At 31.2% G+C, this 27,099-nt stretch overlaps 1 protein-coding gene across 1 annotated transcript in view; it reads right to left on the bottom strand.

Annotated features, from left to right (window-relative positions):
• LOC134680757 (calcium/calmodulin-dependent protein kinase kinase 1-like) overlaps positions 1-18,269 on the bottom strand; it is a 72,446-nt gene extending 54,177 nt beyond the window's left edge. Inside the window, exons 1-3 of the mRNA XM_063539977.1 lie at positions 18,169-18,269; positions 16,656-16,707; positions 4,784-4,880 (exon numbers count right to left, since the gene is read on the bottom strand). Coding sequence (XP_063396047.1) covers positions 4,784-4,880; positions 16,656-16,665 — 107 coding nt within the window. The 5' untranslated portion in view covers positions 16,666-16,707; positions 18,169-18,269. The remainder of the gene's footprint in view (positions 1-4,783; positions 4,881-16,655; positions 16,708-18,168) is intronic.
• Positions 18,270-27,099: the final 8,830 nt, after the last annotated feature.

Here is a 27,099-nt window from a genome sequence, read left to right as displayed (position 1 = left end):
CTAAATTTGATGGGAGAAGAATTAATTGTAAGGTGAGTTGAACAAGTTTTTAACAATACATGTTGCAAAGTGAACACAAACAAAAAATAAGTTTTTGCCTGTCCAAAAGGTGTGCGGATCAAATTATTTAAAATTTAGAAACAAAAAAACATGCAAATATACATTTTTTGGATCAAAATGATAATATTTTAAGCAATTATTCAAATCAAAAAGGTCATACAATGAGGTACTCATTATCATCCATGTGGCACCAATTTACGTGGATATTATTACATTTGTATAAGTACAAATGAACCACAAATTTAAATGTTCAAGGAAGTACTTTTTGTCAATAAAGCATTGCAAAATAAAATCCATGAAAACACAATTTCTCTTCAATCAACTTGAAATAAATTGTTATCAATGAAAATAAATGAATCCACAGTAAAACTTTTCCAAACTACATCTAGTTTTTTTAAACAATAAAATAACAGAGTTCCAATGTCCCCTGCAATCCACTTATTTTACATTTCCAAAGGGCACAACTCTTTTAAAACAAGAATGTGTCCAAAGTACACAGATGCCCCACTCGCATAATCGTTTTCCATCTTCATTGGACCATGAAATTGGGTAAAAAATCTAGTATGACCTTAAAAGTAAAAAGATCAACCAAAAGGGAACATGTGTACAAAGTTTCAAGTTGATTGGACTTTAACTTCATCAAAAACTACCTTGACCAAAAACTTTAACCTGAAACTCACGCTTTTAATTTCTATGTTCAGTGGACCATGAAAATGGGGTCAAATGTTTAATTTGGTTTTAAAATAAGAAAGATCATATCATAAGGAACATGTGTACTAAGTTTCATGTTGATTGGACTTCAGCTTCATCAAAAACTACCTTGAACAAAAACTTTAACCTGAATTAAGTGGGACGAATGGTTGGACGAAAAGACAGAAGGACGCACAGACCAGAAAACATAATGCCCCTCTACTATACAACTTATCGCTGTTAGCCTACTCTACTGCTAAAAATTGTAATGTGAGAGCGCTTAAACAAGACCAAACTGTCGGAAGGACAAAAGGATGGACACTTCGTATTTCCATGTCCCACTCAAAGCCTTACACAAATGACTCCATGTTTTTCATGTCCCATGCATCACCTTAATACTCAGTGGACAAAAATGGTTTGTGTATAATCATCATTACTATAATTAATATATATATATACATGATATATATGAGAAAATTGAAGTAAAAAGACCATTTGCATCTTGACATTAATTCAACTTTCTTAAATCCCCAAAGTCCAATTGGTTAGAGACTAGGCCAGGAAGGAAGGTAATTAGTAGCCAAATGCAGACTGAAATATAAACCAAAGAAAAGATCAAATCTGTCTGACATGAGAAACTCAGATCTCCTTTATCATGTTTTCAAAGTTTCCCATGAACTGAAGGTATCTTAGTTACCTAGCTTTAATGCAAACAAAAATCAATATCTTCCTAGCCAAACCTGGGGGTGGAAATATCATTCATTTTCAATTCAACAAATTAATTTATTGTTTTTAGTGTTTTAATAAACATCAATTAGTCAAATCTTTTAAGTGCAATTTCTTAACCTGTATCAATACAGAACTTCCCACTAGCTTACTTCCTTTGATTGAATTCATCTAAGCTTTAAGTCTTGCAAGTATTATGGGGATTTTACAATGTTTTTTATTGATAAATAGGAATTAAATGCTGTAAAGAAGTAGGTGAAATTTCTAGTGTATTTGTTTCACTCAAACATCTAGGTCAAAACAATTTTTTAAAATTCGTCAGAAATCCAAATTTTAGAGCAAAGAAAACATACATGTATATATATATCCTATAGATATAGAAATTTTCAACAATTTGAAATAATTTTTCATAAAATTAAAGTCTGACATACATGTAATGATGTCAATTAAATGCCCCAAGCATGCAGCCTTATTGCAAAAAACTCAGCTGGGCACGCACAAAAAATGACACAGGGTCAACAAAAATAAAATAAAAAACAGATCAATTCAAACTCATGGAAATGTGGGGTAAATACAGTCTCTGAGACAGTATTGCCCAATAACAAACATCAACAAGAATGTGTCCAAAGTACACGGATACCCCACTCGCGTTATCATTTTCCATGTTCAAACTTCAATGGACTGTGAAATTGGGTAAAAAATCTAATTTGACATTAAAAAAGTAAAAAGATCAACCAAAAGGGAACATGTTTACTAACATTCAAGTTGATTGGACTTTAATTTAATCGAAAACTACCTTGACCAAAAACTTGAACCTGAAACTCACACTTTTAATTTCTATGTTCAGTGGACCATGAAATTGGAGTCAAAAGTCTATTATGGTTTTAAAATAAAAAAGCTCATATCATAAGGAACATGTGTACTAAGTTTAAGTTGATTGGACTTCAGCTTTATCAAAAACTTTAACCTGAAACTCGCACTTTTAATTTCTATGTTCAGTGGACCATGAAAATGGGTCAAAAGACTATTTTGGTTTTAAAATAAGAAAGATCATATCATAAGGAACATGTGTACTATGTTTTAAGTTGATTGGACTTCAGCTTCATCAAAAATTATCTTGACCCAAAACTTTAACCTGAAACTCGCACTTTTAATTTCTATATATGTTTAGTGGACCATGAAAATGAGGTCAAAAGTTTAATTTTAATTTAAAATAAGAACGATTATATCATAAGGAACATGTGTACTTATTTTCAAGTTGATTGGACTTCAGCTTCATCAAAAACTACCTTGACCAAAAACTTTAACCTGAAGTGGGACAAACAGACGGACGGACAAGCAGACGGACAAATAGAGGGAAGGACGCACAGACAAGAAAACATAATGCCCCTTTACTATCGCAGGTGGGGCATAACAACAAAATGAAGACATTGCTATAAGAAGAGTTAATTGTTACTGGTTATACATATTTGTCTTTAAACACAAATCTAATATTTAATCCTACAAGTATAACACATTAAAAGTACTGCTAAACCTTCCAAAAAATTAGAAACTTAATGAATTGAAAATCCAGGGGGCCATTAAACATGTTAAAGAATTGACAAAGCAATGAATTGCATGCTAATCATTGCATGAAAGTTTTCGAAAGATTCTTTCACCACTTTAATGAAACAAGCCGGAAAAGAAACAACTGACTGAGATTCTATCAAGGATAAGACATGTCAATAATGGATCGGGAAAAAATCGGGAAGAGATCGAGCCGTGATAACAAAAAACAGTCTGTAGAAACATTACTTTGTCTACAAGTGGATAATTTTGTCATTAATGGATTAAGACTAACCAAACTTTCCTTGTTCTGTATCATGCAATATTTAAGTCAACGCGAACAGTATCGTCTGTGATAACATTTCCATGTCAATCATAGGACAATTTCATCAATTATGGATTTTTATTTATCATTGTATCATGAAATATTTAATGTCAGACTCTGAATCAAAGAATTGTATAGAAGTTTATCACTAATGCTAATTTAGATGTTATCTAATTATGGCTCCATAGACGATCATTAAAACGTATGAAACAAGGTTTTCACATTAAAACGGGTCAATTTCAAACATAGATAAAACTTTGTTACTTAATATTTAATAATTTAGAACAAAAATTTCCATTTAATGGGTCTGCATGTAGATATTACCCGAGATTCGGTTTCGTAGAAAACCAAATCATAGTCATTAAAATAAAACTGAAAGCATACATATTTCTGCTATTCTTAATCTGTCAAAAATAAATTGGAGAAATTGTGTCCATGGGACACCGATCGCGAAGAGGGGGATGGAAGGGGTCCTGACCCCGACCCGGGCTTAAAAACTTGAAATCCTGAGGTCCCAAATTGAAAAAAATTAAATGCTTACATCACAAAGTTTAAAAAGAAAATTACCGGATCCCAAAAGGATTAATCCCAAAATTTAAATTTAGAGCTTGAAAACACTTGATCCCCCCGTCCCAAAAAAAGTCCTATCCCCCTCACAGCAGATGCCTCTGCTAATTAAGCTTACAGCATTTTTTCATATTAGCGACCTTGAAAAATGTAAAGAATAACTATAAGTCCTATATGCACTTTTAACTTCCTTCAACAGCAAACAAATTTATAATTTCCATTTGAGCAAAGAAAAAATTATGTCCAATACTGGAAAAAAATTCTTCCATTCCATTAAACTCTAAGTGGCACCAATGTTATGACTGACATTTAATAATGTATTACATGACATTATATGTCCAATAATTAGAGCAATTTAAACCAGGCAATTATAGATTAGTTTCCTTGTCATCACACCATCAGAAAGGTTAACAAAGCAGATTATATTGAATGTCCCTTTGGTATCCTTCATCACTCTTATAGTACATATATCTTCAAAAGTTTAATCTTAATTTGTTAAATACTGTATTTCTTGTCATTTTATTTGAAGGCTTCAGCCAATGCACAAATACAACCTAAAATCGTGTCATGAATGTACTGTAGCTCAGCTCAGTGTTCCATTTGTCTATTTTATTTGTTTGGTTTGTTAGTCTAATCTCTTCTTTTTTTTTAGGGGGGAAGGGAACACGACCACCTGGGCTTCACAATAATAAAGCTTACGGTGGCCGGGTGTTACATTTCCACGTCAGTTTTAATCTAGCGTCGTACTACAGTACATGATATATAAGGCATGGAGACGTTATTGTTACAGATCAGCTCAATTATCTATAGTAAAGGATCTATATATATATTGGTAACAACATTATACAAAAATGTGCAACAAAACATTACCTTGAGGTACTACTGGAAGATGAGACTCTATTTTTCTTACGGGTTGGAGTCAATCTGAGGTGTGATACGTCTGTGTACCCACATATACCACTAACTCCTGAAAAAACAACAACATTTATATAATCTAGCTTTTAACAGAATATATTTTGTTAAATTTTCAAAATTTACTTTTAAGATCTTGTTTTTTCAACTTTTGTGGGGTTTTTTTTATCTTTTTTTCTTATTTAGATCTCCTTTATAAATTATGTTTCATTATGTTTATTTTTTTGTGGTTGAACTTTTATTTCCAAAACAGCAAAGATATTTCTAAAACTGATATCACAATTCCTGATTTTAAATCGTTCTTAACTGATCAACAACAAATAACAATAAATAGGACAATTTTCTCCATTAGATGAACATTAGTTTATAATTCCAACTCAATTAGTGGAAATTCCTTGAATAAAAGTGAAAAATGTTAGAAAAAATAAACAATTTATTTGTAAATTGAAGGAAAACATAGTTTCAAAACCACAATATAATTTTCAAATTGCTCAAACATAAATAAGCCAATTCCCAGTAAACACTTCACAATTGCAATTATGCCCCATTAATTTCATGGTTCTCATTCATTTGTCATTAAGTACTTGCTTGTTTGTTGTTTTCAAAATTTATTTTAGTACACAAAAGTCACTCTTCAAAAAAGAAGGGGGAAAAATTAGTAAAGTAAAAACACAGCTTACCTCTGACAGAAGTTGATAAGAAAGCCTATATTATTCTGCCAATAAACTTTGGGCCAATACACATTAATTAAACATATTCCCAGTAGGAAATATAACAAAGTTGGTACTAGATACTAACCAATTATTTATTTATTAAATTGACGACTGTATTGTAATTGAAACAAACAAAATCCCCGTGACAATTATGCTATTGTTTGAAGGGACGCCTGTTTTTTAAAAACCAATGATTTAAATTACATATCCACAATCAATGTAGATACAGATCATAGAACATAAAATAAAAGTTTTGTATGATTAGCCCCAGATCATCTATATTTTATTGCAGTATTTTTGCAATATTATAATCAATACGGTCAATACCAATCAACTGGAATACAATTGCGTTGTGTGCTGGATTCCCATGGTCACTTCACCTGAGTTTTCCTTTTAATAATTAAGGTACATTTGTAGTTTCATTGGATTTTTATTCAAATTTCTAATTTGGAGGTGAAGTTATTTTCATTAATTTTGTGATTATGATAAGTCAGTGAAAAAAATCCCCTTATCTAAATTCTCAGGTAAATATCACCCAACTGAAATTTGATATCTCAGGTAAATAGATCACCCTACTGAAATTTGATATCTCAGGTAAAAATAACTTTACTGAAATTTGATATCTCAGGTAAATAACACCCAACTGAAAGGAGTAGGTCCGGTAAGGACCGATTTTGGCCTCAAATTTTAGGTTCATCTGACGAAAGATTTTGACCACTTTTTAAACGTGTCTATTTCATTTGATTCAATTAGTTTATGTGAAGATTTTAACTGATTTAGTCATTAAAACATTTTAACAATTTTGTAAAACTGCTATATTTAAGGTCCAAAAAGGCATCTTACTGGACCTACTCCTTTGATATCTCAGGTAAATATCAACCTATTGAAATTTGATGATATGAAAATATCACTTAGCCTTAATTTGATATCTTAGAATTTTCTTACCTTGAGGTAAAAGGTCAAGGTTTTTGTGAACTTTTGCATAGGCAATTCTTAAAATAGCCTCTAAGGGCTAAGACCTCATTAGAGCTAGTCATTTAAACTTGAAATATATAGGTCATATGAAAAGTGTGATGTGGAGTATAAGTCATAAATCCATGACAGCAACCCAACAACCATAAAAATATAATTTTGTTTTTCAAGGTATCCAAACTTTATTGCACTGATTATAAGAGCCTTAAATGGAATAATGTGCGATACCTTAATACATTTCTGAGACTTTAAATCCCCATAATAATTAAGTACTGTCTCTAGAATGTTAAACAGACTAAGAAAGTGGGACATCAATATATATATGCTTGTGTGACACATGGATAAAAGGAGATTTGGAATCTAAGTCAGACGTAATAGCCTCCTACCTAACACAATATGTTATATTACTTACATTATGTAGGGCTACTATATCAGAATAAGAAGTGACCTGGTATATTTATCCATTTTTTATAACTTTTCTTTAAAAGTTTTTTTTCTGTAGTTCATTAAGATCATATCCGCTAACTGTCACTATTTGCAGGGGATAATATTATTCTCCCCATGAAAGCTCGCAAATGGAAATCTTGAAAGAGTAATTTTGTCCACAAATTAAAACAAAAAAAACAATTTTATCAATTTTACCATGGCTATAGGATTGTTAAAGTATGAAAAAGTAAAAAAAAAAAAAACGAAACATTAACATAAATTGTGTTGGCCCCTTTGAGGGTATTATATATAGTACTATGAGAGCCGTCTTGCACATAAAACCTCCATGGGTATTTTGAAATATTGGCAGGTATGTAAGATGGTGTTGAATTAGAAATGGAAATGAAAGATTCTCTATTATATCATTAGTTGTATTACTGTACAGATAATATTGCAGTTCATTCAAAATTCCTAAATTAGAATTTATTTATTAAACCAAACTGTTCAACGGGTCAGAATTTTAACCAACTGTTAAGTACATTAATGATGGACAGCAGTTTTCATATAATTATATATGCTATAAACTTGTTAATAAATCTGACCATGTAGGAGGTTTGTACTTTTATACACTTGTCTTTCCTAGACGTCTTAACTTTACTAAATAAACTGTATTACGCATGGATTATCCAATGATTGGATTGTTAAGCAAAAATTGTCTGTGTTTCTTATAATCTAAAATGACATAATCGCTGTCCAAATGAAATAATGACAGTATATCATTCTTGAAGTACAAAATACTTAAACCACTTTTGAGACTGAAGATTTGTTCAAATTACAAAGATTTTTTGGTTTTTTTTTACATCTCACAAATTCATTCTTGTACAAACTATCAGTTTGTTTTAATCCAATTGTTAACAGAATTGTAAAATTAAGGAAGGATTTGACCTTGAAATTTTTCCAATTTTTTTTTAAAAATATTTATAAAAAAAAAAGATTCAGAATGTTATCTATTGATCATTTCAATGACAAATTTCGTCTTTTTCTAAAAAAAAAATAAAATATCATGCAACCTTCTGACACCTTAGTTCAATGTTGGTATTTTTTTTTATCATCCATTATATCTTAAAGTCATTAACATTTATTGTTTCACTTTTTTGTTTCAGCTTTTTGCCTCAATTATATTCTAAAGTTTAATTGTTCTCAAAATATATATATGATAACCAATCCACTGTGATCTATAATTTCCATCCAAATTCAGTTTATCTAGAAACCTATTATTTTTTCAGAATATCTTCAGCAAGGAACAACAGACAGTTTCTTATACAAATGTTTTAAAAAAAAAAAAATATAAATATTCTGTTGTAATTATTTGTTTTAAAAGTTCTTTTTAATCTTTACATAAAGGTGGTGATGAATCTAAAAAAAATGGCTATTTCAATTTTCTATTATATTATAAAAGCAGAAATGGTCGTCAAACCGGTGTCATATGGTATTTTGAACCCCCTAAAAATTGAACCCGGGGTTTAAATACCATGCGGTAAAACCGTCAAGTATTACTTGCACAACGTATCAATTTACATGTATTTTTATTAGAATGATATCTAATGTAAACCAAATTGTTCACTTTAAAATATGGAATGGTGCATACAGAATTTTTTATAAGCAATAAAAAATTCCAGATTGATCTAAAATTCGTAACATTTAATGTCTTAATATAGGAAGATGTGGTATGAGGGCCAATGAGACAACTCTATCCAAATAACAATTTAAAAAAGTAAACCATTATAGGTCAATGTTAGTATCCATTTTCTGAATGCTAACTTAGTTTTGATAAGTTCAATGACAAGTTCAGTTTTTTTCATCTATTGTTTTTTAAGATCAATTTTTCCTTCACCTTGTTCAAGGTTGGATTTTTGAATTGTCAATTAATTCAAAAAGTCATTTATATTTATAGTTTCACTGAACTCGTTTCGGTTTCTGCTTCAAGTAAGTTCTATAGTTTAATTGTTCTGAAATGGTATATCATATTCATAACCAATCCACTGGGATCTATAATTTCCATCCAAATTCTGTGAATCTAAGAAACCGTTTCAATTTTCCAGAACATTCTTCAGCATGAAAAAGCAGAGACAGATTTTTGCAATTCCCAGAAACTGAGTCAAAAGCTAGAAATATTCACCATAAAAACATCACTATAAATTCAGAGTGTAATGTCCTCTTGAATGCTGTCAATCATCATTCAATATCAATTAATGTTATTCATGTCCTTCAAGCAGAAATCAAAATACATTGAAGTTTTAATTATTTCAAAGTTCATTCAGTCGGTTTTTCACAATAACAAAAAAATTCCATTAATTTCCGATCTGATTAAAATGCACATTTCTGTGTCAAATAACACTTTGTTTTCCAGGATCTGATACAAAAGAGTTTTTTTTCAACACATTTTCAGAATCTTACGCTTTTGTCATTTTAATATGCACCATCAAAATATTGGTTGGTTTGTTACAAACTAACCGAAGAGGGAGTGTGGTCAGATCTGAGTTATTAAAGCTCAAGGAAACATCATCACCATGATTAAACAAACATAAAATGAAGAAATATAAAATATAACCAGATGCTCTGCAGGGCGTAGCTTTATACGACCGCAGAGGTTGAACCCTGAACGGTTGGGGCAAGTATGGACACAACATTCAAGCTGGATTCAGCTCTAAATTTGGATTGTGATTAAATAGTTGACACAGCATAGGTTTCTGACACAGAATGAATGTGTTCTAATGAACTTAAAATTTTTGTTTTCTCTTAGAGCAATTCACTATGCTGTTGAATATTAATCCTCTCAAAAAAATGTTTGAAGAAATTTTCTTTTTATTTATGAAATTTCAAATGAGAAAATTGAACCCAATTTTTTTAATCACATCCCCCTTTCCCTTATTCCAAAACTAATCTCAATTAAAATTTCTAATGGAGTTTGCAACAATAACTACTCATTTAAATACATCATAAAATATTAAGATGTAAAAAAAAACTGCTTGTTATCACTGAATGGAAAAGATTATTTTAATTTATCAGTTGGTAGTAAAAAGTGAATATACATTGTATATTGTATATATAACAAAGATTTAAGTTGATTCTGGACAAAGAAAGATAACTCCAAATAAAAAAAATTCTTACAATTAGATATTTCTTGCTTACTATTCTGGACAAAGAAAGATAACTCTAATTAAAAACAAAATTGCTATTTCACAATATTTTGCAATAAGATATTTCTTGCCATTGCGCAATACTGTGCAATTGAAAAGACTTGCTATTGCACAAAACTTAATATAATAATTTTAGATCCTGATTTGGACCAACTTGAAAATTGGGCCCATAATCAAAAATCTAAGTACATGTTTGGAATCAGCATATCAAAGAACCCCAAGATTTCAATTTTTGTTAAAATCAAACTAAGTTTAATTTTGGACCCTTTGGACTTTAATGTAGACCAATTTGAAAACAAGACCAAAAATGAGGAATCTACAAACACAGTTAGATTTGGCATATCAAAGAACCCCATTTATTCAATTTTTGATGAAATCAAACAAAGTTTAATTTTGGACCCCAATTTGGACCAACTTGAAAACTGGGCCAATAATCAAGAATCTAAGTACATTTTTAGATTCAGCATATCAAAGAACCCAAACGATTAATTTTTTGTCAAAATCAAACGGACCCTTTGGACCTTAATGTAGACCAATTTGAAAAAGGGACAAAAGTTAAAAATCTACATACACAGTTAGATTCGGCATATCAAAGAACCCCAATTATTTAATTTTGATGAAATCAAACAAAGTTTAATTTTGGACCCTTTGGGCCCCTTATTCCTAAACTGTTGGGACCAAAACTCCCAAAATCATTACCAACCTTCCTTTTATGGTCATAAACCTTGTGTTTAAATTTCATAGATTTCTTTTTACTTACACTAAAGTTATGGTGCAAAAACCAAGAAAAATGCTTATTTGGGTCCCTTTTTGGCCCCTAATTCCTAAACTGTTGTGACCTAAACTCCCAAAATCAATACCCACCTTTCTTTTGTGGCCATAAACCTTATGTTTAAATTTCATAGATTTCTTTTTACTTACACTAAAGTTATGGTGCAAAAACCAAGAAAAATGCTTATTTGGGTCCCTTTTTGGCCCCTAATTCCTAAACTGTTGTGACCTAAACTCCCAAAATCAATCCCAACCTTTCTTTTGTGGTCATAAACCTTGAGTCAAAATTTCATAGATTTCTATTAACTTAAACTAAAGTTATAGTGCGAAAACCAAGAAAATGCTTATTTGGGCCCTTTTTGGCCCCTAATTCCTAAAATGTTGGGACCAAAACTCCCAAAATCAATACCAACCTTCCTTTTGTGGTCATAAACCTTGTGATAAAATTTTATAGATTTATATTCACTTTTACTAAAGTTAGAGTGCGAAAACTAAAAGTATTCGGACGACGACGACGACGACAATGACGATGACGACGCAGACGACGACGCCAACGTGATAGCAATATACGACGAAAATTTTTTCAAAATTTGCGGTCGTATAAAAATAAAAAGATGTGGTATGATTGCCAATGAGACAACTCTCCACAAGAGACCAAATGACACAAAACTAACACTTATAGGTCATTGTATGGCCTTCGACAATGAACAAAGCCTTTATGTAATAAATAATTAATCTATAACTATCAAAAATAGGGTTATTTAAGTGTTTTTAGTCAACATAGATTTTTTTAAAGGGTCTTTCTTCTTCAATATGTTGTAAAAGGATATAGAAGTTTTGACATGCTCTGTAAACAGACATTTCAAAGGTATAAAAAGTCAATAGTTCTTGAAGAAAACAAATCTTGACATAACAATTATAATTTTTGAGAAAATGAGAGACAAGCATACTTATTTTAACAAATCAAAGAGCAGAATGCTCTGAGGGATACGATTGCCATAGTTTTCATCGACACATGTATAGCAGTTCTGCCAAATTTTCATTAAACAAATGCATGAGATTTGGCCAAAATTCAAAAGATCAAAGAGGAAAGAAATAGATCCAAGAATACTGTTGCAAAAAAAGCATGAACATGCGCGAGTCTCAAGCATTTTTGCCGGTAACCCTGGTACAGCTGGATAGTATTATTCTCTAAACTAATTCAACTGCACATGCAAAATGTAACAATCTGAATAGTCACTCAACTTAAAGAATAGCCAATCCCCGTTACAAGTGTATGAGCCATGTACTTATTGTGTTTTATCGAATTATAGTTATCCTGTACCATTGTAAACTCGTACCATTAAAAAAAAAAAAAAATCGAACCATTGCTAACTCGTACCAACTTATTTAAATGCATTCAAATGGTGTTAAATGATGAATATACATGATATACGTTACTTTCACCCAATACCTCTTAAGTCTGTAAAATGTATATAATTTGAAAGTACAGTGACCAATTTGTAGCTTATGTTCCTTGTATATTGGATAGAAAATACTGTGGGAGATGTAGATAATTAAGGTTTCTCTAACTCTATGGAAATTTATCCCTTCTCGAACCCATTGTATAAAAAAAAATTAATCAACGTGTGGTTGCTGGTGATCTCAAAAGATCATTGGATGAATTTAAGGGTCATGACCTTTTTAGCTAACTGAATGAATCAAAATAGGATAACAGGTGTTAATGAAATTGACAACTTCGTGCAATGTGAAAGGCACTCGAAGGGGATTTTCGGTTAACAAAAAAAGAAAATGTCTTTTTAATCATTAGAGAAACAGATTCTTACATAGTTACTCGTGGATTATCGGATTTATCCAATCTCGATAGTTAAATTATAAATTTTAAAGTCCTCGCCGAGGCGGCTCGGACTTTAAAATTGATAATTTAACTATCTCGATTGGATAAATCCGATAATCCACTGGTATCAATGTAAGAATCTATATATATACAGTTTCACCCGAAGAAAATTTTTCATGAATAATAAAATCTTAGCAGTTAGTCAAAATGATTGCCAAAATTATTTTTACTGTCTATTAATAAATGTAACAATGAAATTTAACTGATTCCTGTTAAGGGGGTCCGCATTTTCCCCCGCAAAAAAAGCACATGGCTTTCAACAATTGTTAACATAGCATTCAATTTGTGATCATGGATTACAGCTTTAACTAACTTAAATTGGATATATACATATTCAACATGTTCAATTTTAATATGTTACAGTTAAAGCAATGTTTTAACTTTCCTCTGGATTAAGTTCTACAGTGGCGGATCCAGAACTTTTCCTAAGGGGGAGCCCGCTACTTCCCAGTAGTACAAGTTAACTTTTTTGGTTCCAATGCCGTGGTACGAGTTAACTTGCTTCCGTATCTTATCACCGTAATTCTAGGAGGAACCCTAAACTGGACCCCTATCATATTGTGTTCACTTATCGCTACACTGACCTTCGGTGCGAAGCTATATATAGAACGGCGGACCAGTTTAGGAGGAACCCCATTTCTTACTCTTTAATTATTGAAGTTCCTTTGGGTCAGAGGGCATGACTCCTTTCCGTACACACTCCTCTGTTTACATTGAGATCGTTCTTAATATAATACGACGTTTACCGGCATTAACGAGTTAATTCTTCTTGACGAATACTTCGAAAAGGGAGACAACTCGAAACGATAACATGGAAGATTCCATTTCTGCTGAAGGGGTGTTATAGGTAATTTTTACGATGAAACATTTATTTTGATTTAAATTATGCATGTGATTTAAAATTATGCAACAACAATAGCCCTCCATATGCAGACAGACATAGAAAGAATCCCATGAGTTTCAAATTAATCAATGAAGCGGGGAATCACTCAATCTGATACCCCTTGAAATCAGGAAAACTACACGCATGTGGGGTCTCACTAATTAGCGACAAAAAGCGTCAAGAAGCGACAAGAAGAAAAATAATAAGTGACAAAAAGCAACAAGAAGCTATTTAGCGACAAGAATACATTTTGTTATCACATACATTAAAATATTTTTTAGGATTATATTGAAAGATGAAGAAATAAAAAAAAAATCGATGAAGAGATTGTGTACTTTTTATTATCATATTGATATATGTAGAAATTAAACATGTGTAAGAGCAAAGGAAATGTAAACACTATAAAATGAAAATAAAAACAAAGATTTGTCACCTTCCTTTTGAAGGATTTAATAAAACCAAAACATGAAATATTATTTCCTTCCTAACTGTACAATTAATTTTTCCTGATAGGACCAACATTAGCTGTGGCTTCACTCTAAGGTAATACACAATTAAGAGCAACAAATGAGATTAACTAGGTGCGTGTCCTTTGTTTTATTGCAACAATAACATCCATTAACACCTTCATCAATTACACGCACCAGAATATAAAATTATTGTACCGAATAGTGAGCACCTGTTGAAAACTCAAGATTGTCATCAGTTTCCTTTAATCTTCAATCTATATGCATAAACATGATAAATATCGTTAAATGAGACAATACACTAAATAAAATGATGAAAAATATTCACATTTTAATTATGTTTTCCTCTTGTTTGATTTCAGTTCTTAATTTGTATTTCACAATTTGTGTATGAATTTTCTGGACAATTATGCACAAATAATGCATTTTGCAAGTTAATTATACATTGTACAAAAATGGTTTTAAAAACAAATAAAAAGACAAAATATACTTCCTGTGATACCTTATAAAATATCATGTAAATAAATGTAGCAACTGAATTAGATTTACAAGTTTCATTTTTCCCCCCTATCAAAATTAACTTTCCTGTCGTTGAAATTGTTTTCTTTTGCATATTTTTTTAATATTTATTTCGAATAAGTAATATTAATAAAAAATTGTTTTCTTGTCGCTAAATAGTTTCTTGTTGCTAATATTATTCTTCTTGTCGCTTCTTGACGCTTTTTGTCTCTACAATTCTTTTTGTCTCTAATTAGTGAGACCACGCTTGGACATTAATACATAAACAAACCGCGACTTGCGATTTGGAACAAGAACGTTTATTAAATGATATCATGAATGGTTCTCCATTTCTTTATGAGAGTACAGTATCAAATATCAGTTTCATAACGGTAAAATATAGAAATACTCCACTTCAGTTCTTGTGACAGAAATAGAATTATCGATCGGCTTTCAGAGAACTCTCGCAAGTTATCAAAATTTGGGAATTCCCTCTGACGTATTTCTAAATTTATAAAAAACTAAATATAAATACTGTTTAATTCTGATTTTCCGTATTGTTAAAAACACGCATATAAGTCAAGGAAAATATCATACATGAAGATTATGAGTAAAACATTACAGGAAAGTTGTTTATGTTCAATTGTTTTGCTTGTTTTTACCTTTTAAAGCAAGACAATCATAAGAATCTGAGATGTTGCCGAATGTTTAGAATAAAACGAATGATGTGAGGGAGTGTGTCATAGGGTCAATGGTAAAAGTCTACAGATTGCTTGACAGCAATCGTATCCCAAAAAATCACAAAACACCAGTGCAAGTCAGTAAAGTGTTGTTTGTTAGTCAAAATCATTCAAACAAAGCAGACATCCAAGACAAGTTTACAAGTTCAAAAATATTATAAAAAGGGGGGGAGGCAATGCTGCAAATTAAAGATAACAATAGGTTTCTGAGATCTTTACTTAACCAAACTAAGAAATATTCCCAGATGCTTGACATACACTGAGTAGCAAACAACTGTCATGCTAAAAGTTATAAGATTTTTTTCACAAATGCACGAGCAAAGTTTGTCCTTTTGGACAAATTCCTCAAATGAAATGTTAAGCTAAATTATGCCAAAGTCAGGGATTTCTGATGTATCCTTGAAACACATCGAGTGCTCACATTATTTGCTTGATTGAAAATTATATATTTCTATGCAAGAATGAATAAAAATCAGTTAAATTTACATTTATCTATCTGCGTAGCACTTGATGCTTTTTAAATTCAAGAATAAAATTACTTATACATGTTATATATTCAATCAGTATCGTTGGTGGATTTTTTTCGACAGTGATTCACTGATCCTTAATAAATCATAAAATTTCAAAAAATATTGAAAATTTTGTTGATAAGTATGAGTATGCATAATTCGATAGGTGCAGTTTGAAAATTATAACTGTATGCAAAGGGAGACAATCAATAATTTTTTTTTTAAATTATAGCACCACAAAAACCAATTATTTGTGATTAGAATTAAGATGTTTGTGAACAAAGACGATTCCAAAGACGATCTACTCACACTATATGAAATCAAACTACAAATGCAAAAATTCTAAATGCAGAAGTTTTTCTAGATAAAGCAAACATGTGAAAATTAATACTACATTGTGTACATTCATTGATCATAAAAACCAATTCTAATTAAGCTTTAAAAATTGATGCAAGAAATAGGAATACATTGTCATAAAAGGTAATAAAACAATAGTTTTCTAAAAGATAAATTCCCAAAATGATTTCACATCTTACTGTGGATTCATTCATATTTTTCGAATACATGTTCCGTATTTCTTGCATATACAAATGTAGGCCTAGGTAAAAAATTAAAAAGTTCAACCAAATGCACATTTTCTAAATTAAAGTTTTGTTCATGAAGACTTTGCATGAAATCAAATACCAATGAATATATCTAATCTGACAAGACACATCATCACATATCGTTTACATGTGCAAAATAACCCTCTTACCAGAACCCATTTCATTTTCTTCTCAGACAGAGTTGTCTTCCATGGTCAAGATCTAAAACAAACAAAAAACATTTTTGTTAAATAAGAAAATGTGAGGGTCACTTATTTTTTAATCTAATCTAAAATAAACGAACCAACAGACAAATATATAATTACATGTCTTAATAGTATACATGGTATAACATGAATAATACACATACATTGTACACAATGGTAGGAAAATAGATACATGAAGGCATATCATTTTCATATTATCATGATTATTTATATTTTCTTTATTTGCCAATGATCTGGACAGTGCTTTGGTGCTTATTCGAAAAATTAAAATGTATTGATTTTTATAATGCCTAACCATGCATGTTAACATGGTTAACCAGAACTATCCTAAAATGTATAAGGTGTACATGTGTAGTACAAACATGTAAATGTAGGTAGGGAGTCAGGAAACTGAACTTTATTTTTTTCTTAAGATAAATTATACATATATATGATATCATGTATATTATAATCTCCCTAGATATTTCATTTACATGTAACAACCTGGTAAACAAGGGGAATTGAAATACATCATTTCACATGTACCATCTTATTTCTGATTTCTAAATAATATATTATAGCATCACATCCACAATATAATCTTTAAGAAAATTACTTCAGATAGCATTACATTTAAGATTATAGCAAGGCCTTGGGGAGAGCATCAGCATGCTACTGGATATCCCACATCAGTCATGACTTTCAGGTCTTGCCATTAGTTTTTGTAGTTTATTTATCTTTATTCATAAATCCAAACAATTTTCTTGTTTGAAATGTTTTCATTTACCATTTACCATTTCATGAATTTAGAGCACTTGCTTCTGTCCATGGGAAGATAAATGTAGTCCAAACAATTATGACGTCTTCACAGAACATGTTAAAAGGCTATTTTATTTTTTTCTGTGATGGACTAGAAAAAATTAAATAACCTTTTGCAATGTTTTGAGAGGTCATAATTATTTGGACTACAATCAACATATCCTAAATATAGGTTGACAGAGGATTTTCCAATAGAAAAAAAGTGCCTGTGATTTAACAACCTTTCAAGGCACACTTTCATGACAATGCAGTAGGAGTTCTGATCATTATTGAAGGATGTACAGTGGCCTATACATTCTATGTGGGTCTACCTGTGGTCCAAGCCAATTCTTTGAAAGCGTGATACGTGAAAATCAAATTATTGTGTCAAGCGGGAAATGAGGTCCTGCGGGACCCAGGAAATGACGAAAAAATGAGAATTGCTTATGTACATGTACATAGTGTAAGCGGGATAAGGGAATCTGACAAAATAGTAAGCAGGATCCGGGATTGGAACCCCCAATGAGACCCCCTTCTATATTCTACATCATTTGGAAACTCTGGTAGAGAGTTGTTTCATTGCAAAAAATTCAAATCACATCTTTATTTTAATTTTAATTTTAATAAATAAGAGTTAAAATTTAGTCTTTTGTGTCAGATTTTAAATCTCAACGCTTACTGTTATCGCTCATTATCTGTTGTTTTGGCAATAGGAATTACTTATTCGTATAATCTTTCTATTGTCAACATTTTATTCTGAGACTGTCACTTGATTTGAATTTGAAAGTTACAAGTTACCTTTAGTCTGTCTCATGTGTAAACAAACAGCGGAACCGGATATGTCAACAAAACGAAATCTCGCGGGAAATTAAAAGTTTTATGGCGCGAAAATTGACAAAATTTCAAAATTTCAAAATGTAGCAAACGTTTTCGGAATTATCTATAATTATATAAGACCATGTGGGGGGAAGGGGGGGGGGGGCTATGAACACATAAACATGTAATATAAAAACCGTAAAAACGGCGTTGCACGGATAATAAAAATCGTGAAAAAAACGAAGCACGAGAAATAAAATCGTAAATATTTCATGAATGGCTGTTCTATTTTGAATTTATTGAACCTTAAAACTATTTTTTTAATCATCACATTGAATACTATGTGAAATATAAAGAGTCAAAAATTAGTTTTATGGTTCAAAAAAATCAAAATAAATTATTGCCATTCATTATAAATAAATTAGATTTTCTATCAAAAAGTACAACCCGGCATAGTTGGTGTATGAATACTCAATGTCATGGGTCTGTCGCCATCAAAATTGATAACATTGAAAATGAAACTAATAATTTTAACCAACCAGAAGACAGTAAAAACACCATTTGAATTTATTTATTAAGGGGACAACTCTACAACGACGACGTGTGGTCTAGCGGGACGTCTACAGTGCAGGCGATTTGGTGTCACGATATCTCAGTAGCATGGGTTCGAATCCCGGCGAGCTGAGACTACTATAACACATAGTAGTCTCAACGGCGAGGGAAAAACAACAAAATTGTTAAAGCATATTTACAGATCTAACATTGTTGGGTTGATGTCATGGGCGGATCCAGGCCTGATTTCAAATTAGGGGGGGCGCAACTTTTACATCTGCCGAGCGGATTTTTTTTTTTGAAATATTCTTCTGAAGGGGTGCATTGTAGGTATTTCGAACTATTGTGAGGTACAGTCAGCAAGAAATTAAAGTTTCAAGTAGAAACCGCCTAAATCCAACCTGACAACAATCTACAATCACTAGTGACTGACTGAAAGATCATGGACAGACAGATGTAAAACAATAGGCCTATGTTCCGGTTCCGCGAAAAAACTATGACGACAAGGTCTCCTACAAACTTGAAAAATCTTCAATAATCTCCTAACACCAATAACTTACGCACTACATGTAAGAGTCTGAGATTCATATTGCATATCTATAGTCGAGTTTATAAAGCTACAGTTATAAAGCTGCAGCCCAAAACAGAAGCTGAAGATCATGCGAACATTTTATTTTGATTCTGTGTTCCTATGCAAACCAATCTACAATCAAGACACCAGCACTTCTAAAATAATCTATCTATCAGTAATAAATATCTCAGTCAAATAATCCTTGAAAGACATTGGTGCTGGTAGTTGTGTTAAACAGAAAAAACAGAAACATCACAAAAATAAGAAGCCCTTGTTTGCAGATCGTCAATATGTTTTAGCATTTCAACATGGGTTTAAGTATGTGAAATGAAATCGGTTACTTAAGAATTACTTTATCACTCCATAACACCATCCCCGACAAACTTGGTTAGGACGATGGAAATGTAAAGAGTTGGCAGATAGACGGGTGTATGATACTATCTACGGAAGCAAAGTGAGACAAGAGAGATCACATCTGCTCACATGACCAATACTAGATACTATTAGATTTTGCAAACGAAAATTTCTACTTTTCGCCGTGATTTTCAATTGTCCTTTCATTATATCTGTTTTTACTTTTTGGATTTTTAGACGAGTTGTATATACATATTGTACACATCCATGTATCACCATCATTGCTGGTGATCCGATGGATAAATCTGTTGTAGAGTTGTCACTGACTCAGACGTACTTATATATATATACATATATATAATATATAATGGTATACTATTAATGAGAAATGGATAGTTGACAATTTGAAAGTTGAAATTATCACGTTGTCCCAATTTGAATTCGTTCATCTGAGTCAATATCGAAGGAAAGAACAAGATAGATTAAGATATGAGACATACCAATTTCTTAGTTTCGATAGTTTCATTCATCTCAAGTTCACTGGTATATACTTGAGATTCAACTACTCACTGACATGATACGTAGGAATTGAAAACAGTTTATTGGTGTGTTCAGTTACACTCAATCTAATTAAAATATTGATCTCTGATTACGTTATCAATATTTTAATTAGATTGAGTTACACGGCATTGTCAGATGTAAGTCATGTTTTGAAATTTGTGTCAGATGTTCGGCCCACTTGGGGTTTTCCCGACGATACAGGTAAATAAATTACCCCATATCACCCACTTTCCTGTTCATTTAAGTCGTCAATCAATAGGTCATTAATAAAAAGGCCATATTTATCAAAATTTAAGCAAATTCAAGATTTCTTTTCTTTCTATATCAGACCTAGATGCAAATACTGCCTACTAAAGTAGAAGTTCGAGTCAACCTTTTCGCGCCATTTTTTAAAAGTTAATATCTCGAGAAGGAGTTCCAAAACCTATCAATTGCTTTAGCTTTTTTTTTAAATCTTAACTAATGTTCGTCTGATTTATGGTGTCAATTTCAAATTCCATATTTGTTTTTTTCAATTTCACCTCTATCCATCCTTAATATGACTTTGGGCTCTGAATGTCTGAATGCTAATAAGCTACTCATATACAAACTTTGGTGCTGACATATTTCTAACTTCTGCCCCTGTTTAACAACGCCCTTGTTCATTTAATCAAATTATAAGCTTATGTTGCAATATAATTGGGCATAACAATCATTATTCCTCAAAAAATGTTAGGGGAGTTGTGGTTCAATCAGCGGATTTACAACACGTTTTGCTGTTGTTTTAATTGATTTTGTCACCTTTTTTAATATCTAATGGAAGTAGATATGCATTTTTTATTATTCGTAAAGATAATAGTTAAGTGTGAAACAAGCATTCTTTTTTTTTAAGAATTTGGTGTCAATGTCGATAGCAAGTTTATATATTTTTTTCTTTTTTAACGACGAAGCTAATAAACTAACATACGTAGTATAAACGAAACATCAACCCTTAAATACCATCAACTAAAAAGACAAACTACTGATTTCAGTAAAAGACCAAGGTCAATATCATGTTAAAAGCTCTCAATCTCTTGGCATGCTTGACAAAGGTAACATATAATGCCCCGGATATAAATGCATTCATACAGTTGTCATCGTTTCACCAGTAAATCATTATTATTGTTTTGAACTTGAAAATTTGTATCAATATTTGTTTGTAGATTTAGGTCAGATGTTGACCTTTATGTCTTCATTTTTTTAATCATTCGAAGTTTGACTTTATATCGACGTTCATCTTTCATCTCCATTTAAAAGTTTAAAAAAAACATGAGTTAATTACCAATCATACCACAGCTTCTCATCATATAGTAGATAGTATAGCTTTTTGTTTTCAAACTACCCATAATTCAACAATATACTTTTTTGATTTTCCGATATGGTTTTTACAATCGATTTTAACGAACACCCAAGTAATTATCCCAAAGACATTTCTTTGTATACTCTCAAATTTAAAGTTATTCTCTATGATGATAGTATCCAAGTCAGTTCCTTGTGTTCAATCTCCATTTGACAAAATATGTAACAAGTAAATCTGATTTGAACTAAAATCAATTTGTGGTCAACCAATGCCAAAAGTTAATAAAAATGCGTTGTTTGACATATATATTTGAGCATGGCGTGGTTACAAAAGAGTCTATATTTTACATTATAAAACATTGTTATTTCAGATTATATTTAAAATTTTGAAAGGCAGGTGTATGTACCCTTAAAACAATGGGACATATAATTTGAAAATAAGTAGATGTGGTATGAAAGAACAGCGATTTTGCAGTGTAAAAGCCGTGACTGTAAGCTAGCAGTGATCAGTCACCTTACAACCTTTAACAATGAGCTGATTCCATACCAAAAGGTTGTATGTTTAAAGTAGATAAAGGTTATTTGTACATATAGCTAGATCGTGGACATCAAGGTGTTACATTTATTGTAATTTTAAGGTCTTTGTTTTTTTGGATACAATATGTAAAGTTTGTTTTGTTTATTTGTCTTCCATCTCGTAACATCAGATGATTAGGAATTATCATTGTTTCTCCCGTATAAAAAAACGATGTTTTCTCAGTTTATTATTCAACGTTCGATACAAAAAACGGACACTAGCATGTTGTATTTATTGTAAAGACAAGGTTAACCTATTGTTGTTCTTTCAAAACTAAATGAAATCAAACCAACATGTGAACATGACACGGCTGACCTTATAAGTATAAAACAAACGCAATTCTCTTCATTTCTGGACAGCTTCAATTTCTAAATTGTAGCTTCTCATATCAAGCGACTGTGACGCTATGAAAATGTGCCAAATTTACCATGTTGTCAATTTAGTAAAGGACTAGGGGCTATAAGGGCCATTTTTGGCCCCACCCCAAAATTTCATTTAATTTGTAATGTTGTAAGTCTATACCATAGACCTTCTGAAAATAATCGAATTTTGGGTCTAGCTCGTTTATTCTGTTGCCTAGCAACCACTAAAATGTCGGAGTTAAACTCATAAAATATGATTATTATACAGCTTTAATATATCTATATTTGAAATTGGACCTGTTTAGCATGTAGTGAACTTTACACTTGTACACTATTAAAATATTACATAATTAATTGCACATTTTTGCCAAATTCACTGTTGTTTTTCCCTAGCAACATATCTGTGCCCATGGCAACCGCGATTTGTTTTCTATTTACAAGATTTAATTTTAAATATATTGAAACAGAAAGGCAATTTAAGATGTAAATTGTAAAAAGAAACGAACTCCTAGGTAAATATTAAGGGGGAAAGCAATATTAAAACACCAACATTGCTGTTAGATTTTTTAAAGAAATTTAACTAGATAAACTTACGGAAATATAATTAGGAATACACTTTACATTCATAAACAAAATAAATAAGTTTCTATAGGCATAAGAATGTATAAACTTAACTTTGTCAGATGAAAAGGTCCAATTTGGACGGCAAATTTCAGCTTTTTATTGCTCCGCTTGGTTATGAAAAATATAAAATAAACTATCGCACCAACCTTGCACCAAAAAGATTTTTTATCCGAAGTTTGATATGTATGAACTTGTCAAAATGTTAAAATTTCTTATTGGTGCAAGCATGGTGCGGTGGTCAAAATTTAGAAAAAACATCAAATTTTTGGTATTTTTGCTTATTTTCCTAATAATGACGTCATTTGCACCTACCATTGTGACGTCATTGAACCTTTTTTAGTTAAATAAAAACATTTTTTTCAAATCATTTACTCATATTCTAATAATTTATGGAGAAAAATCTGCTCTGTTTGAATTTTTATTATCTTGTAAATCTGGGGCCATTTTAGGCCATTAAAGCCCCTACTCCTTTGTGATTTTTCTCCGTTTTAAGTACAGATTGCATATTTTTTCAACTTCTTTGTTATAAATGTTTGAAAACATACATATCTAAGAAATTTGAAAAGAAAAAAGGGATGTGGGATGTACATGTTTCTGGTAAAATGATTTTTTGTATCCCTCACCCATTTTCTCGAAATTTTGGCTAAAAATATTGACTTGATTGGTAATAAAATTTGAAAAATTGATTACTCAAAAACTACTCATTGGAAATACCCAATTTTTTCACATAGTTGAGTTTGATTATAACATTTTTTAAATTCATTCATATTTTTCACTTGTACCACATGTTTTAGACATAATTCCAGAACGAGATTTCAACGAGACTGAACGAGACTGAAATGTCAGAAGAATACATCCTTAAGCATCAATTTTGATTTAACGAACATTATATCACATGGTTGTATTTGTTACAAAATAATGTAATTCTTCTAAATAAGACGAGGAAAAAATCGTTAATCATGGTAAATGCACATATAATCACCATCAGATACTTTGGCTGCATTTCTTTCTAACCAAAATTTTGTATTCTTTGTGTCGCGTTTGTTGTTGTTTTCTAAACGCTTCAAAAGTAGAAACAAATACATCGTTTAATAAGTCTTTACTGACCCTGTTTGAACTTTCAATAATGCATGCACATGTTGTTTGTTGACATATTTTTTACAAACGTAGAAATAAATACTTCGTTTAATCAGGATGAAGTTAGAAACAAATGTAGCGTTTGTACTAACAAACGACAAACTGCAGACGCTCTTAGAGTGCATTTGTTTCTAACACAAATGATGCAAACGGTTAAGCGCGCACATGTTTTGATCATTTCTCTCAAATATACGTTTGCAAAGTTTACATAAACTTTGACTAAATATGCACACGTTAAAAATGCGCCTGCAAACGCTACATTTATTTCTAACTTCAACCTCATTAAACGAAGTACTAAGTATTTGTTTCTACGTTTTTAAAAAGTATGTTTACCAACAACATAACACGAAAAAGGAAATTTGACTCAATTACGCCAGTTTTAATACTGTTACACTGGCTACCAATACATTACCGTTGCCAATACAAACTTATTTATATGTGTACAAAGCACAGCATGGTAAGGCTCCTAGTTACCTTCAAAATCTAATTACGCCATACAAGCCAAGTAGATCCCTCAGGTCGGAAAATAGTATGCTCCTACATCCTCCGAATGACGTTCGAACAAAAAGCTACGGTGAGAGGCGTTTTGACAAGGCTGCGCCTACACTCTGGAATAATTTGCCATCGTCTTTACGGAGTGTGAATTCCTTAGATGTTTTTAAAAAGCAACTTAAGACTCATTTATTTCGGACTGCTTTTAAGGATTTCTTGTAGATTTTATATACCTTTAATTGACTGCATTAGTTTTAGACAGTTTTCTATATTTTAGGGTACATGCATTTTTTTTATTTCTTTTCTCTTTTTTTTAAAGTATTTTATAAATTTTTATATGCTTGTTTGATTCTTTTAAGATAGTGCTTTGTAATCTATGATTTATGTATTTTTGTATTTTATATATATATATATATATTTTTTTTATTAATGTGAAGCGCTTAGAGTAATTTTTGTTATTATATAATGCGCTCTATAAATATTGTATTTATTTTATTGAAAGTTCAAACAGGGTCAGCAAAGACTTATTAAACGATGTATTTGTTTCTACTTTTGAAGCGTTTAGAAAACAACAACAAACGCGACACAAAGAATACAAAATTTTGGGTAGAAAGAAATGCGGCCTAAATAACTTCTAATGTTAATGAAAACTGGACGAATAAAGAAATATCAATTATTATGTTTATCGTTGACTGATCATGAGAAGTATATCTATTTGTTTCAATTTCCATCAAAGGTAGAAAAATTGTATGTGTTTTTTTTTTAAATATATGTTATTCAAAACTACTAAAAACCATTTCCACAAGAATACAGATGTCACATCTTTAATGAAGACATTTAGTAAAAAAAAAATGGTCATTCAAATCTTTATTAATAGTAATATGTCTTCATGTTTAACGAACCTATATGATATTTGATACATCAACTACTTATTCACCAGACACATATTTTTGCATTTCTATTTCAGAGTTTCAGAGTCCTCTTATATTTAATGCGTTTCCCTCGGTTTTAGTTTGTTACCCCGATTTGTTTTTTGTCCATGGATTTATGAGTTTTGAACAGCGGTATACTACTGTTGCCTTTATTGGACCATAAAAACAAAGGGAGAGGAACCATGGAATCTTAAAATGATATAAAATAAACATATCTTCGATATATTGTATACTAGTATTGTTTTACTAACAGATAAAACTAATCAACTATTCCAACTCTAACGAATAATGAGTATGTTTGTTTGTCTTGTCTCGAACCTGTTGGTGGTTTTCGCTCTCAATACATTTGTATTTACTATAAATTTTCGTGTTACAATAGCTAGATTTTCTTGATTTGTTCAGGTGAATTACATGAACAAAATTTTGTTCGGAAATAATTCTCCTTAAATCAAATTTGTGATTCTAATATTAAAAGAGGGTTAGCGCTTTCAGACATATTAACCCGCCACATTATTTGTGTGCATGCCCCAAGTCAGGAGCATGTATTAATGTGTTTGTCGATGGTATATGGCTTTTTTCGTTAATTTTGTTACAAATTATACCATCAGGGTTTCTCAATTGCATTGTCATATTTTCCATGTATGGCATTTATATCGCTGACTATGCGGTATGTGTTTGGCTTATTTTTGAAGGCCGTACGTGTGATCTGTATGTGGTTACTTCTATTTATTTTGGTCTCTGGTGTTTATATATACCACATCACAGGATTGAATGTCCACTAACATGTTTGACCAAGTCATATTTTGAATGTGCCTGTACTGTGTCAAGAGCCTGTAATTCAGTGGTTGTCGTTTGATGCTATGTTACATTTTCCCCCGGTTATTATTTTGTACATAACTAAGGTCGTTAGTTTTCTCTTTTGAATCGTTTTACAATAATCATTTCGGGATCTTGTTTAGCTGACTAGGTGGTATGTGGGTTTTGCTCATTGTTGGAAGCCACACGGTGACCTATAGTGGTCAATTTCTGTAAAATGTGGTCTCTGTTGAGGAGTTGTATCATTGGCAATCACAAAACATCTTCTTTTTTTTATATTATCGAGAGTAGCAAAAACTGAGTAGTCAGTCTTTTAGTACTGATATAATTTGAAATTCTTTTTTAAATTCTTGGTTAATTTTTATTTACAATTATATGGTCATTTTTATAAATTTTCTGTTTACAAAACTTTGAATTTTTCGAAAAACTAAGTATTTTCTTACCCCAGGAGTAGATTACCTTAGCCGTATTTGGCACAACTTTTTGGAATTTTGGGTCC

This window comes from Mytilus trossulus, chromosome 8 (assembly GCF_036588685.1).
Source record: "Mytilus trossulus isolate FHL-02 chromosome 8, PNRI_Mtr1.1.1.hap1, whole genome shotgun sequence".
NCBI classification, from domain to species: domain Eukaryota; kingdom Metazoa; phylum Mollusca; class Bivalvia; order Mytilida; family Mytilidae; genus Mytilus; species Mytilus trossulus.
The sequence above is the reverse complement of the archived record's forward strand: the minus strand, read 5'-3'. Positions and strand labels throughout refer to the sequence as shown.